The following is a 20,599-nucleotide window of genomic DNA, read 5'->3' as shown; positions in this document are numbered from 1 at the left end:
AAATTTATTTACTTCTATACACGCAGATATACATGTTCAAATGGGATTTTCACTTCGCTTACCTTCTGATGATGCTTAAATTGTAAATAATTTCACAAAACCTTTGTAAATTTAATTGTTGTTAAAGAACTTTGTTTAGTATATATTACCTTAAGAAATACTCTTTCCTGATTATTAAGGTAGCTTCTTGCACAAAGTTGTCTGCTAAATAGTATTTTTTTTCGGTTGCTATGACTTTCTCAATTAACCCTACCATAAAATCAAAACTCTACCTAAGAATTAAAAGTGCCATTTGAGTTTTTACTTAACACCATAAATTTGTGTTGAAATGTATAACATTATGTAATAACTGAATTTTATCCTCAATCACTTTGATATTATCCTCTTATACTAGTGTATGTATTTCAAAAAATAATTGTCTTTTATTATCCCTGTGGCCAAATTGTTTTCGAGCTTTCTGCGACAAACTTCCTTAGAACTAATTTTTTTCTGCAAGATACTTTTAACTATATCGATTACTAATGTAAAGTAACAAAAATCACTGTCGAACAAATGATTAAAATATTGCACGGTTTAAGGATGACGTCTCCACAAACCAAGTGTAACAAACAGTGATTTTTTGAATATGCGATTTAAATTTCTCATGTTGTAATAATTCAGAAATTCATGTGAATATACATAACAATTGCCAAACAAATAAACAATACAATACATAGATTTGCAATGGATTTAATTTTTTTAATAAATAGCTTATTTCAAAGTTTATTAATAATTCCTTCCTCTAAAAAATGCTTATAAAATTTTAACCAGATGAAGATAATCCTAACAAAATTAATATTTGTTATACTAATATAATAAGAAATAAACATAGATAATTTTATCAGTGTGTTTAATTATTATATAGACAGTCAATAAAAATTTTTTTGAAAATGGAATATGAATAAAAGAGAAGTGTTTAAATAAGTAAATAAATAAAACAAGTAAAAATGTTTTGTTACAAATTTTTATTGCTATTGTACTTATTTTAAAAATAGATATTTTTGCAAAATTAGAATAATTCTCCTTGATGGATACTCATATGAAGAATAGACATTTATACTAATTTTTATTTACACATGGAATGAAAATTAAATTATTACTGTGGGTTGGTATTGCACAAAGCTGTTTAAAAAACAAGAAGATTTTGAACTGTAAAATTATAATTATTAACCCTTAATGCACAAATTTTTTGAAAAAAAAAAAAAAACGAATGTGAGAAATTATAGCAGCATAAAATACAACGACGCTCGAATTTTCGAGTGTCAACAGTTTGGCCTGTTTGGCAAGCTCGAATTAATTTGAACACACAAGTTAAGAGGTTATAGCATTAGACAAATTGGCAAAAGAGGTTATTTGGTCAAATTAGGAGGTTATTAGTCCTATAAACAAATTCGCAAAAAGAATCACTTGCTAAATGTCATTAAAAGCTTAATTCAAAGTAAAGTATGATTTGTTACTTTACCTGCAGACCTTAGCTGGGCATAGTGGAATGGCCTTCACGTCTTGGGTGGCCCTGCCAGGAGAATAATCCCCCGACGTACTTCAGCCAATTCCGCCCAGGGTCACCCCCTCGCCACGCTGAGGCGATCTGCAGGATTTGAGGGGGATAATTATTTAATTTTAATGTTTTTTTAAAAAAAAAAAAGTTTTGGAATAAATATGAACAGTTAAAATTAATTATTTATTGAAAAAAAGAGAAAGGTTTAAGTTAATATTTTAATAATCGTTAAGATAAAAAAGGTCTAAATTTGGAAAAAATACATATTTAACCTGTATAGAATTTTAATTTTACTTTAATTTAATTATCCGGCCAATTTTATCGACATAATCAGTTAACGTTATGCTATCCAAAATCAATTCAAGTTTCAAAATTTCAACTCTTTCTTCTCTAACTTGGTACAATTTTTTATGTTGAATTGGCCTATGCCCAGCCTCCAGCATCCTCCTCATTGCAGTATCCTCACTATCAATAGCTTGTAGTAGGTGTATGAGAGCAAATATATTAGGGTGACGGGTTGTTGCTCTTCTGTTAATCTTGGCATGAAATGCTTCAGAATAGTTGTTTGTTCTGTCTAAAGTGTTGTGGAAATGATTCCACAACTCGCTGAAAAAAAGAAGGAAAAAAAAAACAGATAACTATTTATATCAAGTGTTTCTTTTAATCATCAAATGGTGATTTCATTCCTTAGCTTTAATACTATATACCAAAGTGTATTTTTATGATAATCATCTTGCAAATAAGATTTTTTCACAATTTTTTTTGTTTTTAATTCAACAAACATGCATTGATCAATTAATAACTTACAGTTTAAACTTACTTTTGAAACACATTTTGCAAAAATTATTAAAACAAGAGCGCTATATTTTGGGGTTAATTTTGGAAAAAAAAAATAAGGTTCTGAGGAAATATGAAATTCTGAAAATTTCAGCACTCCTGATTAATGCTAGTTAATTTTGTTTTATATATACATACAATTTTTGAATTTTAAAAGCCCCATGATGTGAAGGTAGATGGTAAATTACTATGTGAAAGTGAAAAGTAAATTATCACAAGTCTAAATTATGATTGTCTCAAAATAAAAACTATAAGTGTTGTGTACATTTGATAGTCAATAATGAAATCCAAATTTTTAAAGCTTTTTTTTTTTTTTTTTTTTTATGTAGAAGGAGCTAGAAAATGTTGATAAACCATTCAGTGATACTTACATTGGATACTTTGGTGTCATACGTTGGCCCATCCAAGTTTCTTCAAAATACTTAAAGAAGCGATGAGCTTCTGCAAATTGAGGAACCGTTTGTTCTATGAGCATATTGGCCATATCTCTATATGGCGATTCCTCAGGAACCAATGGTAGAGCTGCTGCTCTTCTAAGCCATAACTTAACTAACGGGTTCCTCTTGCTGAGACGTAAGAGACCCAGCTTACGTGCCTTTAAAATAAAAAAATGAAATAAGCAAATGTTTCAAATTAAGTTTATAGTTTTTCACCTTGAACTCATACACTATTGCTGAAATTCAAACTGTAGTTTAAAAATGCTATACATACCTTTTTCACCAAACTTTGAACAAAGTGAAAGTAACACCCTTTCACTTCAATGCTTGGAAAGACTTCCTTCAGAGCTTTGATGCTGGCCAACTCAAAATCCACCATGGCAAAAGTTGGTGCTAATAAGAAGTTGTGACTCCATGCTGCAGATTTCATGAGTTCAAACAGCCTCTTGTAGAGAGCAAAAGTTTTGCCTCCCAGCAGACAAAAAGCCATGGGAAATATCTGGCCCATGTAATCCCCATGCAAGGTGTATAACTGTTTAAAAATTTTAGGTGTTACCTTAAAGGTACCATCTAAAAATAATTTTGGGCTGGCACAAAGGTTTCTCAAGTTTTCTGCAGTGCAAAATACCTACAAGTAAAAGATTAATTATATCTCTATGTAGCACAAAAACATAATAGTTTAACATAGCATAGTTAACATGTATAACATTTTTATTATTATTGTAATGCAATTCTGCTCTACATTTTAAGATATAGTTATTAACTTCTTATAGTAGTTTTCCTACATATAAAGTTAATATTTTCAACTTTCGTAGAAAAAACTCTTTTATGTCAAGTGACAACACATATTGTGAATCACTTATCCGCATTAGAGTACTGTAGCAAAGGAGGGCTTAGCCATCTAGTATATAATTAAATAATAAGTTTTAAGATGCTTAGATTAACCGCATGATATAAGGCTTGTGGGCTCAAAATCTTTTTTTTTTTTTTTTTTTTTTGCAAGAACAAAATATATATATATATATAAAAGATGAACAAATAAATTTGAATGAAAAAAATGCTTCGAATTGCATATTTAGATGGAGGTACATTGGATCAGACTTAATTATTTTAATGCTATTAAATATTTTTGCCTATTTTTCCAAAAACTAGTTGCACCACTAATATTAACACAAACACTGTTAAAAAAATATATTGATCAGTTAAAGTACGCCAATTTTTTCCAGCAAGTTGTATGTTAGCTCTGCTAAGTATACTTTAGTAATGTTCTCTAGAAAACTTGTATCGATAAGAGGGGAAATTGTTATGATCTTTTGTAAAACCCAGAACATGAATTATCTATTATTGCACGGTAGTGTGTATTTAAATTTCCTTAGTTTTATTTCGTAGCTGATTTATTTGTTATGAAATGTTAGTGCCTTGATGAACACAACTGTTCTATCTATATATCAGAAACATTCAAAATAATTTTTTTCATAAACTCCACTCTTCGCTAGTTTTAAAATTTTTGACAAAAGGTAAATATTTGAGAAGCTGATTAAGATTCATAAAAGATTATCCTGATTCATCACAGCAGAATTAAATAATTAATATACAATTTTATTATTTCAAGTGAAAAATGGTATGGAACTAAAGCGAACACCTTTAAAATATGATTTATTTGTTATGAAATGTTAGTGCCTTGATGAACACAACTGTTCTATCTATATATCAGAAACATTCAAAATAATTTTTTTCATAAACTCCACTCTTCGCTAGTTTTAAAATTTTTGACAAAAGGTAAATATTTGAGAAGCTGATTAAGATTCATAAAAGATTATCCTGATTCATCACAGCAGAATTAAATAATTAATATACAATTTTATTATTTCAAGTGAAAAATGGTATGGAACTAAAGCGAACACCTTTAAAATATGTTAAAAAAAAATTGCTTTTAAATATTTTTATGCTACATTTACTGTAATTAATAGATTGCGTCAATCTTTAATAATTTTCTTCTTTAAAATGTTACTTCAAGACTACCTATGTGTAATTTTTCTACCTAGTCAAGAATTCTAAAAAAATAAATAATTGATCTCGCAATTATGGGACAACCTATTTAGAATTAAATTGCTAATAAATTAATATTAAAAAATTAGTGACAAAAAGAATGCTGTTTCTCGTCCTGTTTAGTTCCTAGCATGTGGCTGCATTAAATCACACTAATTTACTAATATTGCTGTAAATAATCAATAAATAAATTTTAATAATAAACACACTCTAAAAAAATGACATAAAAAATTTCATATTTAATTTACTTTATGTTTCATAAAATACTGTGAGCAAAGGGGATTAAACATATTACGAAATAACTCTACAATACTGATATTTTAATTACAATAAATAAATTTTATAAAAATAACCTCGCGCAAAAGAAAGCAGTCTTTAAAAATTCTGAATTTTATTCTTGTTTTGTGAAATCATAACATTTTGTAAATAATAAATATTAACGAAAACAATAAATAAGTTTTTAAACGAATTACAATAAATAAATTTTATAAAAATAACCTCGCGCAAAAGAAAGCAGTCTTTAAAAATTCTGAATTTTATTCTTGTTTTGTGAAATCATAACATTTTGTAAATAATAAATATTAACGAAAACAATAAATAAGTTTTTAAACGAATTACAATAAATAAATTTTATAAAAATAACCTCGCGCAAAAGAAAGCAGTCTTTAAAAATTCTGAATTTTATTCTTGTTTTGTGAAATCATAACATTTTGTAAATAATAAATATTAACGAAAACAATAAATAAGTTTTTAAACGAATTACAATAAATAAATTTTTAAAAATAACCTCGCGCAAAAGAAAGCAGTCTTTAAAAATTCTGAATTTTATTCTTGTTTTGTGAAATCATAACATTTTGTAAATAATAAATATTAACGAAAACAATAAATAAGTTTTTAAACGAATTACAATAAATAAATTTTTAAAAATAACCTCGCGCAAAAGAAAGCAGTCTTTAAAAATTCTGAATTTTATTCTTGTTTTGTGAAATCATAACATTTTGTAAATAATAAATATTAACGAAAACAATAAATAAGTTTTTAAACGAATTACAATAAATAAATTTTATAAAAATAACCTCGCGCAAAAGAAAGCAGTCTTTAAAAATTCTGAATTTTATTCTTGTTTTGTGAAATCATAACATTTTGTAAATAATAAATATTAACGAAAACAATAAATAAGTTTTTAAACGAATTACAATAAATAAATTTTTAAAAATAACCTCGCGCAAAAGAAAGCAGTCTTTAAAAATTCTGAATTTTATTCTTGTTTTGTGAAATCATAACATTTTGTAAATAATAAATATTAACGAAAACAATAAATAAGTTTTTAAACGAATTACAATAAATAAATTTTTAAAAATAACCTCGCGCAAAAGAAAGCAGTCTTTAAAAATTCTGAATTTTATTCTTGTTTTGTGAAATCATAACATTTTGTAAATAATAAATATTAACGAAAACAATAAATAAGTTTTTAAACGAATGACAATAAATAAATTTTATAAAAATAACCTCGCGCAAAAGAAAGCAGTCTTTAAAAATTCTGAATTTTATTCTTGTTTTGTGAAATCATAACATTTTGTAAATAATAAATATTAACGAAAACAATAAATAAGTTTTTAAACGAATTACAATAAATAAATTTTTAAAAATAACCTCGCGCAAAAGAAAGCAGTCTTTAAAAATTCTGAATTTTATTCTTGTTTTGTGAAATCATAACATTTTGTAAATAATAAATATTAACGAAAACAATAAATAAGTTTTTAAACGAATTACAATAAATAAATTTTTAAAAATAACCTCGCGCAAAAGAAAGCAGTCTTTAAAAATTCTGAATTTTATTCTTGTTTTGTGAAATCATAACATTTTGTAAATAATAAATATTAACGAAAACAATAAATAAGTTTTTAAACGAATTACAATAAATAAATTTTTAAAAATAACCTCGCGCAAAAGAAAGCAGTCTTTAAAAATTCTGAATTTTATTCTTGTTTTGTGAAATCATAACATTTTGTAAATAATAAATATTAACGAAAACAATAAATAAGTTTTTAAACGAATTACAATAAATAAATTTTTAAAAATAACCTCGCGCAAAAGAAAGCAGTCTTTAAAAATTCTGAATTTTATTCTTGTTTTGTGAAATCATAACATTTTGTAAATAATAAATATTAACGAAAACAATAAATAAGTTTTTAAACGAATTACAATAAATAAATTTTTAAAAATAACCTCGCGCAAAAGAAAGCAGTCTTTAAAAATTCTGAATTTTATTCTTGTTTTGTGAAATCATAACATTTTGTAAATAATAAATATTAACGAAAACAATAAATAAGTTTTTAAACGAATTACAATAAATAAATTTTATAAAAATAACCTCGCGCAAAAGAAAGCAGTCTTTAAAAATTCTGAATTTTATTCTTGTTTTGTGAAATCATAACATTTTGTAAATAATAAATATTAACGAAAACAATAAATAAGTTTTTAAACGAATTACAATAAATAAATTTTATAAAAATAACCTCGCGCAAAAGAAAGCAGTCTTTAAAAATTCTGAATTTTATTCTTGTTTTGTGAAATCATAACATTTTGTAAATAATAAATATTAACGAAAACAATAAATAAGTTTTTAAACGAATTACAATAAATAAATTTTTAAAAATAACCTCGCGCAAAAGAAAGCAGTCTTTAAAAATTCTGAATTTTATTCTTGTTTTGTGAAATCATAACATTTTGTAAATAATAAATATTAACGAAAACAATAAATAAGTTTTTAAACGAATTACAATAAATAAATTTTTAAAAATAACCTCGCGCAAAAGAAAGCAGTCTTTAAAAATTCTGAATTTTATTCTTGTTTTGTGAAATCATAACATTTTGTAAATAATAAATATTAACGAAAACAATAAATAAGTTTTTAAACGAATTACAATAAATAAATTTTTAAAAATAACCTCGCGCAAAAGAAAGCAGTCTTTAAAAATTCTGAATTTTATTCTTGTTTTGTGAAATCATAACATTTTGTAAATAATAAATATTAACGAAAACAATAAATAAGTTTTTAAACGAATTACAATAAATAAATTTTTAAAAATAACCTCGCGCAAAAGAAAGCAGTCTTTAAAAATTCTGAATTTTATTCTTGTTTTGTGAAATCATAACATTTTGTAAATAATAAATATTAACGAAAACAATAAATAAGTTTTTAAACGAATTACAATAAATAAATTTTATAAAAATAACCTCGCGCAAAAGAAAGCAGTCTTTAAAAATTCTGAATTTTATTCTTGTTTTGTGAAATCATAACATTTTGTAAATAATAAATATTAACGAAAACAATAAATAAGTTTTTAAACGAATTACAATAAATAAATTTTTAAAAATAACCTCGCGCAAAAGAAAGCAGTCTTTAAAAATTCTGAATTTTATTCTTGTTTTGTGAAATCATAACATTTTGTAAATAATAAATATTAACGAAAACAATAAATAAGTTTTTAAACGAATGACAATAAATAAATTTTATAAAAATAACCTCGCGCAAAAGAAAGCAGTCTTTAAAAATTCTGAATTTTATTCTTGTTTTGTGAAATCATAACATTTTGTAAATAATAAATATTAACGAAAACAATAAATAAGTTTTTAAACGAATGACAATAAATAAATTTTATAAAAATAACCTCGCGCAAAAGAAAGCAGTCTTTAAAAATTCTGAATTTTATTCTTGTTTTGTGAAATCATAACATTTTGTAAATAATAAATATTAACGAAAACAATAAATAAGTTTTTAAACGAATGACAATAAATAAATTTTATAAAAATAACCTCGCGCAAAAGAAAGCAGTCTTTAAAAATTCTGAATTTTATTCTTGTTTTGTGAAATCATAACATTTTGTAAATAATAAATATTAACGAAAACAATAAATAAGTTTTTAAACGAATTACAATAAATAAATTTTTAAAAATAACCTCGCGCAAAAGAAAGCAGTCTTTAAAAATTCTGAATTTTATTCTTGTTTTGTGAAATCATAACATTTTGTAAATAATAAATATTAACGAAAACAATAAATAAGTTTTTAAACGAATTACAATAAATAAATTTTTAAAAATAACCTCGCGCAAAAGAAAGCAGTCTTTAAAAATTCTGAATTTTATTCTTGTTTTGTGAAATCATAACATTTTGTAAATAATAAATATTAACGAAAAGGCGCCAATCAGAGATAAACGCATCATGACTATCAACCCCTATGGAAAGAAAGATAATGTCAAGTGCGATGGATTAGCGTCAACTCCGAACCTGTGATTATAAAGGGAGGGGGGAAAACTTTGAGCGAGGCACACCTGCGACTTTGGGACAGAAAGGATTCTCCCATCTTGGTTGACTCCCGCTTGACCTTGGCTCCTCAGTTGACCCCCGAGTACATTCCCCTCTGGCATCCGGTGTCTCCCCACGAAATTCTAAGAACTCGATGCACCTGCAAAAAGAGAAGAAAGACTGGACTCTGTAAGAGAAGCGACAGGCAGTCTAGTGAGACGAAGCATCATGAGCGGACCTTGTGCCGTCTCGATTTGAGAACTTTTTATTACATAATTTTGTGTTCGGTAGAAGTGATGATAAGTGTAAATAACTGTGTATATAATTGTAATACAACCTTGTACATATAAAATTAACCCAGAAAACTTTATCAAAAGTTTGTTTGTTTTTTATAAGAGTTTTAGTTCAACCTGAACAAGTAACGAAATCGTTACACCGCTTTCTCCAAAATTGTGACATGGAGTAATGATAAAACTTTGAAAAATTTTTGTATACTATTCTAATCAAATAATCTTAAAATCGTAATATTTTATTTCAATATGTAATAAGTAAAGTACGTATACCAATAAGTAAAATGCTTTTGCAGGGCGAAACAAAAATCTTGGTGAAATGTAAGCTCTGCAAAAAAACAAAAACATAGGCAGACAAACAGCAACTATATGTGGTAATTTTTTTCTGTAATGTAATTTAGTAAATATTTGCTTATAAATATTTTTTGTATTTGCTTATCGGATGCAAGTTTAAAATTTGTAAATTAAAAAATTACAAATTTTAACTATATTGTTAAAATTTTACATTTTAAACATAACAGAAAAATTAATAATCAATTATTAATATTGGTGATTTTAAATTCTTAGAAACACTCTTGAAAAAAATAATGTGATAAAACAAATAATACAATAAAAAAAATGTTAAGCATAAAATTGTACTACTCAAGACAGTCCCCCCCCTAAGAACACACCTGTTGTTAATGATGTTCAGCCGCAGAGAGGGAGGAAGAACTTCGAGAAAGCTTAGGGGTTGCACAATGAGATTGGCATTGGCGTATTTTAATACCTTCGAATCCTGCTACAATTCTTGAAGACTAGAAAATCGCCAATTCTCTCATCTCTCAAAAGAAGTTGCATACTAGTATATTAGAAGTATTTTAAATGAAGCTATGCACTAGGTATTGTTCATGTTATTACTGAAATCAACTTATTAATAAATAAATTTTATAAAAATAACCTCGCGCAAAAGAAAGCAGTCTTTAAAAATTCTGAATTTTATTCTTGTTTTGTGAAATCATAACATTTTGTAAATAATAAATATTAACGAAAACAATAAATAAGTTTTTAAACGAATTACAATAAATAAATTTTATAAAAATAACCTCGCGCAAAAGAAAGCAGTCTTTAAAAATTCTGAATTTTATTCTTGTTTTGTGAAATCATAACATTTTGTAAATAATAAATATTAACGAAAACAATAAATAAGTTTTTAAACGAATTACAATAAATAAATTTTATAAAAATAACCTCGCGCAAAAGAAAGCAGTCTTTAAAAATTCTGAATTTTATTCTTGTTTTGTGAAATCATAACATTTTGTAAATAATAAATATTAACGAAAACAATAAATAAGTTTTTAAACGAATTACAATAAATAAATTTTTAAAAATAACCTCGCGCAAAAGAAAGCAGTCTTTAAAAATTCTGAATTTTATTCTTGTTTTGTGAAATCATAACATTTTGTAAATAATAAATATTAACGAAAACAATAAATAAGTTTTTAAACGAATTACAATAAATAAATTTTTAAAAATAACCTCGCGCAAAAGAAAGCAGTCTTTAAAAATTCTGAATTTTATTCTTGTTTTGTGAAATCATAACATTTTGTAAATAATAAATATTAACGAAAACAATAAATAAGTTTTTAAACGAATTACAATAAATAAATTTTATAAAAATAACCTCGCGCAAAAGAAAGCAGTCTTTAAAAATTCTGAATTTTATTCTTGTTTTGTGAAATCATAACATTTTGTAAATAATAAATATTAACGAAAACAATAAATAAGTTTTTAAACGAATTACAATAAATAAATTTTTAAAAATAACCTCGCGCAAAAGAAAGCAGTCTTTAAAAATTCTGAATTTTATTCTTGTTTTGTGAAATCATAACATTTTGTAAATAATAAATATTAACGAAAACAATAAATAAGTTTTTAAACGAATTACAATAAATAAATTTTTAAAAATAACCTCGCGCAAAAGAAAGCAGTCTTTAAAAATTCTGAATTTTATTCTTGTTTTGTGAAATCATAACATTTTGTAAATAATAAATATTAACGAAAACAATAAATAAGTTTTTAAACGAATGACAATAAATAAATTTTATAAAAATAACCTCGCGCAAAAGAAAGCAGTCTTTAAAAATTCTGAATTTTATTCTTGTTTTGTGAAATCATAACATTTTGTAAATAATAAATATTAACGAAAACAATAAATAAGTTTTTAAACGAATTACAATAAATAAATTTTTAAAAATAACCTCGCGCAAAAGAAAGCAGTCTTTAAAAATTCTGAATTTTATTCTTGTTTTGTGAAATCATAACATTTTGTAAATAATAAATATTAACGAAAACAATAAATAAGTTTTTAAACGAATTACAATAAATAAATTTTTAAAAATAACCTCGCGCAAAAGAAAGCAGTCTTTAAAAATTCTGAATTTTATTCTTGTTTTGTGAAATCATAACATTTTGTAAATAATAAATATTAACGAAAACAATAAATAAGTTTTTAAACGAATTACAATAAATAAATTTTTAAAAATAACCTCGCGCAAAAGAAAGCAGTCTTTAAAAATTCTGAATTTTATTCTTGTTTTGTGAAATCATAACATTTTGTAAATAATAAATATTAACGAAAACAATAAATAAGTTTTTAAACGAATTACAATAAATAAATTTTTAAAAATAACCTCGCGCAAAAGAAAGCAGTCTTTAAAAATTCTGAATTTTATTCTTGTTTTGTGAAATCATAACATTTTGTAAATAATAAATATTAACGAAAACAATAAATAAGTTTTTAAACGAATTACAATAAATAAATTTTTAAAAATAACCTCGCGCAAAAGAAAGCAGTCTTTAAAAATTCTGAATTTTATTCTTGTTTTGTGAAATCATAACATTTTGTAAATAATAAATATTAACGAAAACAATAAATAAGTTTTTAAACGAATTACAATAAATAAATTTTATAAAAATAACCTCGCGCAAAAGAAAGCAGTCTTTAAAAATTCTGAATTTTATTCTTGTTTTGTGAAATCATAACATTTTGTAAATAATAAATATTAACGAAAACAATAAATAAGTTTTTAAACGAATTACAATAAATAAATTTTATAAAAATAACCTCGCGCAAAAGAAAGCAGTCTTTAAAAATTCTGAATTTTATTCTTGTTTTGTGAAATCATAACATTTTGTAAATAATAAATATTAACGAAAACAATAAATAAGTTTTTAAACGAATTACAATAAATAAATTTTTAAAAATAACCTCGCGCAAAAGAAAGCAGTCTTTAAAAATTCTGAATTTTATTCTTGTTTTGTGAAATCATAACATTTTGTAAATAATAAATATTAACGAAAACAATAAATAAGTTTTTAAACGAATTACAATAAATAAATTTTTAAAAATAACCTCGCGCAAAAGAAAGCAGTCTTTAAAAATTCTGAATTTTATTCTTGTTTTGTGAAATCATAACATTTTGTAAATAATAAATATTAACGAAAACAATAAATAAGTTTTTAAACGAATTACAATAAATAAATTTTTAAAAATAACCTCGCGCAAAAGAAAGCAGTCTTTAAAAATTCTGAATTTTATTCTTGTTTTGTGAAATCATAACATTTTGTAAATAATAAATATTAACGAAAACAATAAATAAGTTTTTAAACGAATTACAATAAATAAATTTTTAAAAATAACCTCGCGCAAAAGAAAGCAGTCTTTAAAAATTCTGAATTTTATTCTTGTTTTGTGAAATCATAACATTTTGTAAATAATAAATATTAACGAAAACAATAAATAAGTTTTTAAACGAATTACAATAAATAAATTTTATAAAAATAACCTCGCGCAAAAGAAAGCAGTCTTTAAAAATTCTGAATTTTATTCTTGTTTTGTGAAATCATAACATTTTGTAAATAATAAATATTAACGAAAACAATAAATAAGTTTTTAAACGAATTACAATAAATAAATTTTTAAAAATAACCTCGCGCAAAAGAAAGCAGTCTTTAAAAATTCTGAATTTTATTCTTGTTTTGTGAAATCATAACATTTTGTAAATAATAAATATTAACGAAAACAATAAATAAGTTTTTAAACGAATGACAATAAATAAATTTTATAAAAATAACCTCGCGCAAAAGAAAGCAGTCTTTAAAAATTCTGAATTTTATTCTTGTTTTGTGAAATCATAACATTTTGTAAATAATAAATATTAACGAAAACAATAAATAAGTTTTTAAACGAATGACAATAAATAAATTTTATAAAAATAACCTCGCGCAAAAGAAAGCAGTCTTTAAAAATTCTGAATTTTATTCTTGTTTTGTGAAATCATAACATTTTGTAAATAATAAATATTAACGAAAACAATAAATAAGTTTTTAAACGAATGACAATAAATAAATTTTATAAAAATAACCTCGCGCAAAAGAAAGCAGTCTTTAAAAATTCTGAATTTTATTCTTGTTTTGTGAAATCATAACATTTTGTAAATAATAAATATTAACGAAAACAATAAATAAGTTTTTAAACGAATTACAATAAATAAATTTTTAAAAATAACCTCGCGCAAAAGAAAGCAGTCTTTAAAAATTCTGAATTTTATTCTTGTTTTGTGAAATCATAACATTTTGTAAATAATAAATATTAACGAAAACAATAAATAAGTTTTTAAACGAATTACAATAAATAAATTTTTAAAAATAACCTCGCGCAAAAGAAAGCAGTCTTTAAAAATTCTGAATTTTATTCTTGTTTTGTGAAATCATAACATTTTGTAAATAATAAATATTAACGAAAAGGCGCCAATCAGAGATAAACGCATCATGACTATCAACCCCTATGGAAAGAAAGATAATGTCAAGTGCGATGGATTAGCGTCAACTCCGAACCTGTGATTATAAAGGGAGGGGGGAAAACTTTGAGCGAGGCACACCTGCGACTTTGGGACAGAAAGGATTCTCCCATCTTGGTTGACTCCCGCTTGACCTTGGCTCCTCAGTTGACCCCCGAGTACATTCCCCTCTGGCATCCGGTGTCTCCCCACGAAATTCTAAGAACTCGATGCACCTGCAAAAAGAGAAGAAAGACTGGACTCTGTAAGAGAAGCGACAGGCAGTCTAGTGAGACGAAGCATCATGAGCGGACCTTGTGCCGTCTCGATTTGAGAACTTTTTATTACATAATTTTGTGTTCGGTAGAAGTGATGATAAGTGTAAATAACTGTGTATATAATTGTAATACAACCTTGTACATATAAAATTAACCCAGAAAACTTTATCAAAAGTTTGTTTGTTTTTTATAAGAGTTTTAGTTCAACCTGAACAAGTAACGAAATCGTTACACCGCTTTCTCCAAAATTGTGACATGGAGTAATGATAAAACTTTGAAAAATTTTTGTATACTATTCTAATCAAATAATCTTAAAATCGTAATATTTTATTTCAATATGTAATAAGTAAAGTACGTATACCAATAAGTAAAATGCTTTTGCAGGGCGAAACAAAAATCTTGGTGAAATGTAAGCTCTGCAAAAAAACAAAAACATAGGCAGACAAACAGCAACTATATGTGGTAATTTTTTTCTGTAATGTAATTTAGTAAATATTTGCTTATAAATATTTTTTGTATTTGCTTATCGGATGCAAGTTTAAAATTTGTAAATTAAAAAATTACAAATTTTAACTATATTGTTAAAATTTTACATTTTAAACATAACAGAAAAATTAATAATCAATTATTAATATTGGTGATTTTAAATTCTTAGAAACACTCTTGAAAAAAATAATGTGATAAAACAAATAATACAATAAAAAAAATGTTAAGCATAAAATTCACTTTAATTTGACTATTTTGAAGAGACATGACCTCTTCTCTGAAGCAAGTCTGACATCATCCTTGAATAAACAAGCAAAAAAATTCACATAAGGTTTAAATTTCAGAATCCGGGATGCATGGAGCCAGCTCCAATTTTTTTATCAGTGTCTCAGAAAAAGAGAACCGACTTGTTGACGGACTCCAGATGCGCCAGACATTGTATGATAAATCCGTTGAAGGGTATGCGAACTAAGAAAATAAAAAAAAGTCTGTTGCCAAGGGTAACACATTTAGCATAAAAGTTTCAATTCAAATTTATTTTATACTATTTCTTTTTATCACATTTGAAAATATCATTACGTTTTTTTAGCCATTTTCATGTAAAAAATATAAAACTTTTCACTAATATTTTTTTAAAACTGTGACTGAGTTTAAATAAACAAACGTTTTATTAAATCATGTAACAAAATCAAGCTAATTACATACATTTTTAATAGTATAATAACTATTAAAGTTTTATATCATTAAAGTCTGGCTGTTGAATGAATTTCTGTATTAACACAATCTAAACATAATTGAAGTTTTATTATACTTTAAAACCAGTTTGATTGCCGAATTTAATTTAAAGTGTCAAATAAGGGTCTTTCAAAGCGTCAAATAAAGTTTCTCAAAGTGTCTAATAAGGTTTTTCTAAGAGTCAAAAGAAGTCTTTCAATTTTTATATTTTTTCGATACCTAAACATACATTTCTAGTCTCACCTCCTCAATTGATAATTGGTCGTGGATTTTCTTTTTTCTCTCTCCTAAATTGTTAATTTGTGATCCTTTTTTTACCTCGTTTATGACAAGAATTTTAGAAATTTATAGAACTAGTTAATGTTTTTGATATAATTTGAAATAATTTCATATTTATGTTCACTTCGTAAAACATGACTTTAAACAGAAATTCCTAATATTTTTTGACGAAAATTGAAAAATAAAATTTTTGCTTTAATTTCTGATATGCTAAATTCAATTAATCCTGAGGTTACGGTTTGACAGGGTTACGGTCTGGACAACCTAGGGAATAGATCGAAAACTTTACTCAGATGCAACGCAATTCGATTCACATAACACAGAAAATAAATCAGGCAATGACAAACGTGTGCACAAAATTTTGATTGATTTTAACATTTACTTTTTAGATCTACGTCTGGTTACGGTCTTGACATCGTTACTGTTACCTCACTGAATGGCAGTTTGTGATAAATTCGATTAATTTATAATTACTGAAAATAAAAATATTTATCTATAATAATAATACAAGTTTATTCTACTTTATATAAACTTTTGGAATATCACTAACATAAAACATGTAAAATTGGATTATATACCTTTTTTTCGATAGTTACGGTTTGACATGTTTGTTTGTGAATGGTGCTCCTCCCACTCTCTATGAAATGAATTCTTTTTTCAGGTGTCAATGTGATGCTTGTGGTCATTTGTGACTCATGATCAGCTTTTAACATAAATTAAATACAATCAAATAGAAATATTAGATCAGCGACTGCTTATGAGATAAGAGAGGCAATTCTAAGAATGGAAGCTTTTGGGGTGGTCAGCAGTGCGTCGCCTCTTGACAGAAAAGATGGAAAAAAACAACCAAAGATTATAAAATAAGATTTTTTGCATTATTTGAAAACCAATAATAAATGGTGAAAATAAGGCGGAAATTTTAAAAATAATCGTTTTACAGGGGTTTGTTGCTTCAGAGAATATCGTAATATTGTGAGGAGCATGACATTAATTCTTAATTCGTATGGAGGTTCATCGGGACCAAGAAACATTATCGTTATTGTTATACTGGATATTGTAGTAGCGAGAGTTTAATATATATATATATATATAATGTTTTTTTTTTTCTTACTACTGTTTTGGTTGGACTTATTCGGATTACGACGACGTGCATTTCCTAATCTTTTAATACATACATTATAACCGAATTTGATATCTTAAAAAGTATTTATCATTCAAAAATTATGAAAATTTTACCAATTAAATTATGCTGAATACCCGTTCTTCGTATGAGGTGAATAAAGAAAAAACAATTATTGCTAAACACTTTTTATTTTATAACCATTGTTGAACGGTAAACCTTATTTTGGATTTACACCTTTTACTGTAATCTAGTGATTCTGAACCCAACACAAAACAAAGAGGTTCTTGAATCTAGCTTTTGTGAAAAACTTTGCCGATTTTATAGCAATGTGGTCGGAGCAAACCTGGTGCGGAATTTGTATAGATTAATTAACTACATTTAACATTATTTCCTATGAGGCTCTTTCTAGTAACCAACTCGGTTAAAATTTTAGTTTTTCTAAATATTTATTAACATTATAATTACAACACAACTTGAGTTTACCCAAATGAATATTTAAATCTCTCTAGAAATTATAACTCAAAATGCGTAAATATTTTGAGTATTTATTATAAACAAATTCTTTATCATTGTGAAATAGTATAAACAAATTATTCCTCTCCTCACTGTGAAATAGTATAAACAAATTCTTCCTCACCGTGAAAAAATAAATAAATTTATCTCATCTAAAAAAGAATAAATATATTTTTGTCTACACACCAATATTACTTTTTCGTCTCAAATAATATTCTAAATATTACTATTAATAACAAATCAAAAATAAAATTTTCATGTTTGTAAGACTTCTATAAAAATTTATAAAAATTCTAAAACATATTAAAGTTCCATAATTCTACTAAAAAATATTTTCTTAGTCAGAATTGAAGAAATTATTAGGAATTATTAAAAAAATGAATTTTAAAATAAGGTTTTAAGTTTTTTCATCTCAGTTAATGTTTCTCTAACAAAAACAAAATTAAGTTTTATTTACAGTTTAGAAATCATTATAAATTCACATGTAATATTAATTTACATGTGGTATTAATTTATTTGTAGTTAAGGTTAAATGTCAAGTTTACTTGTGGTATTAATTTACTTGTAGTTAAAGTTAAATTTCAAGTTAAGTGGTTCAAGGTCCAGATTGGAACGTGAATGTGTTAAACTAACACAAGGTTTCAAAAAAATTTTACTATAAATACTAATGCAACCAATACTAATCCTAATTAAAACCAAAGATGGCAAATCGTCAAGTTGGTAAGTATTTTGCTATGATTTTTAAAAGTTTAATCGTAACGAACAAAAAACCATTTTTTTTTTTTTTGAAGGATTAACTATAAAAAGTAACAGAAAAGTAATTGAAGGAATAAAGAAAAATTAACTTATTAATAAATGATATTTATATTGTATTAAATAATTTTTATCAAGTAATATCTTGTGATTACTTTATATAAATTACTTTATATAATAAAGAAACTCCATTTTTAATTTTAAGCTTTTCAACTTAAAATTATTATAACCATAATAATGATAAAAATGGGTAATAAAAGCATTTATTTGTAAATGTCATAAATTCCTTAAAAACCTTATTTCTAAGAAGTAACTTTATTTCTAAGAAGTTCTTAAGAAACTATCTTTGATAAGTTTTATAATTTTCTGAAAGTAGAAGTAAAATTATAAAAAAATTGATAATTTAGTTTTGAGGGTTTATAAAAAATATATTTTTTAAGGTAAAGATAAATTATAACATTTTCTACTAATAAGCTGAATTAACAGTTTAAATTTATTTTTCAAATCAATCATTTCGATGGATTAAAAAACAACAAAATAAAACAATTCTATATTATTTCACATTTTAATATATAGATTTGTGAAGCTGCTCACTCTAATTAATAGAAAGATTTATCAAAATAATCAAAATTACTTTATAAAAAAGTACAATACCGAAATTTTTTGAAAGAAAAGTATTTAAGGGTGTTCAGTACCTAAAAACCTTCAAAAAATCGAATTTGAGATTTTGATCAATAATTAAACTAGAAACTATTAGCTTTCTAACTATATATTGCTTTTCTTTGAAATCCACCTAGAAGTGCACTTAAACTTAATTTAAAAAATATAAACAAACCGAAAACACCCATGCCCAGCCCTCTTCTTTATTTCCATGCGATTTTCGAGAATTTTGAATATAAAACTGAGATTTACATTAGTTTGATTTGTTAAGGCTATTTTTGTTTTGTTCTTTTATTATACTGTTATTAGGTCATTATTTTAAAGTTTTTTATATTCTTCAATACGTTTTTGTTTACTTACGTAAAAGAAAAGAAAATAAAGTACTTAAATGCAAAAAAAACATTGCTTATGGACCAGGATTGTTTTGAAGCTGTCATTACCGGCATAGATTAGGAATTTCGTTTACATTATTCGAATTTAACTTGGACCGGATTTTTTTCCTCCCTAATTTCTAGTTATATCATTTTGATTTTTTGTTTAAATGTTCTTTACATAATATTTCTAATTTTGAAGTAAATTCTTATTTACAGTTCTTTGTTAATTATTTCTGTGTTTAGAATGTTTATCTTGAAATATGCATTTTCTTAGATTTTTTTGTAATATTATTTTTTTTAACAAAAATACTTTTAACTCATTTAAATTTAAACAAAACATCCTGGTAAAGACTTGAATATTCAATTTTCATGAATAAAATTTATGGGTGATTTATGAATTATACATTTTTATAATTATCGCATTCAGTTTGATCATTTTAAGGGCTTTTTATTCGCTCGAAAAGTGAGGAGAGTATAGTATAAAAACCTATTTTTCAGTCAAATAAAAGAAACATTTAAGAGTAATTTGTTTGAAATGCAAACAGTACGAGATTTATAACTTAGAAACAATATGATTTTTGAATTTAAATTTCAAATATCGTTGGTATTCTAATATTTACGCTTTAAATGCAAATAACTCAAAACTATGTTTTTTTGCTTCGATGTACCTTTTCTTGAAAACTATTGATCACAACACTTTGATTTTTGATTTAAAAAGTTCCTTTAGTACTGTAGTTTGTGCTGAAGTGAGCAGTTTTTTTAGAGAAACTTAATATTTTTTTTAATTCAAAATTTTCGGATGAAAATGTGAAGCTTTTAAAATTTTCTGGCATGCTGTGTAATTTATTTTTTTTAAAATTTCTTTTAATTTACTAAATTCAAAAAAGTTCACTTCAGTATAATCTAGAATATCTATTACATACACAAAAAAAATTTCAAAGTTCTAACTACGATACTTTTTATAAAAAGGTACATCGAAGTACGCCATTTTAACATTGTCAACATAGGAGGTACCGAAAAATTTCTCGTTATTATATACTTAAGATATTGCATAATTACTACACTTAATATATATTTTTAGAATATTGTGTAAAAAGTGTATTAATTAGGAATTACAGATTA

At 24.8% G+C, this 20,599-nt stretch overlaps 2 protein-coding genes across 3 annotated transcripts in view; one reads left to right on the top strand and one right to left on the bottom strand.

Moving 5' to 3' along the window:
* The window catches only part of LOC147804242 (uncharacterized), a 46,674-nt gene that overhangs the window by 22,032 nt on the left and 4,043 nt on the right, over window positions 1-20,599 (top strand). The gene's annotated exons all lie outside the window — the stretch shown is intronic.
* Window positions 1,756-3,376, bottom strand: LOC107444757 (uncharacterized). The gene is made up of 2 exons (XM_087152109.1): window positions 2,746-3,376; window positions 1,756-2,143 (listed from the first exon to the last, which is right to left on the bottom strand). Exons 1-2 carry the CDS (start codon window positions 2,856-2,858, stop codon window positions 1,828-1,830), a joined length of 429 nt encoding a protein of 142 aa, XP_087008235.1. The 5' UTR covers window positions 2,859-3,376; the 3' UTR covers window positions 1,756-1,827.

This window comes from Parasteatoda tepidariorum, chromosome 9 (genome assembly GCF_982258835.1).
Source record: "Parasteatoda tepidariorum strain Cologne lab strain chromosome 9, Ptep-v5.0, whole genome shotgun sequence".
Classification (NCBI taxonomy): domain Eukaryota; kingdom Metazoa; phylum Arthropoda; class Arachnida; order Araneae; family Theridiidae; genus Parasteatoda; species Parasteatoda tepidariorum.
Note: the sequence above shows the minus strand (reverse complement) of the source record. Positions and strands in the feature narration are given on the sequence as shown.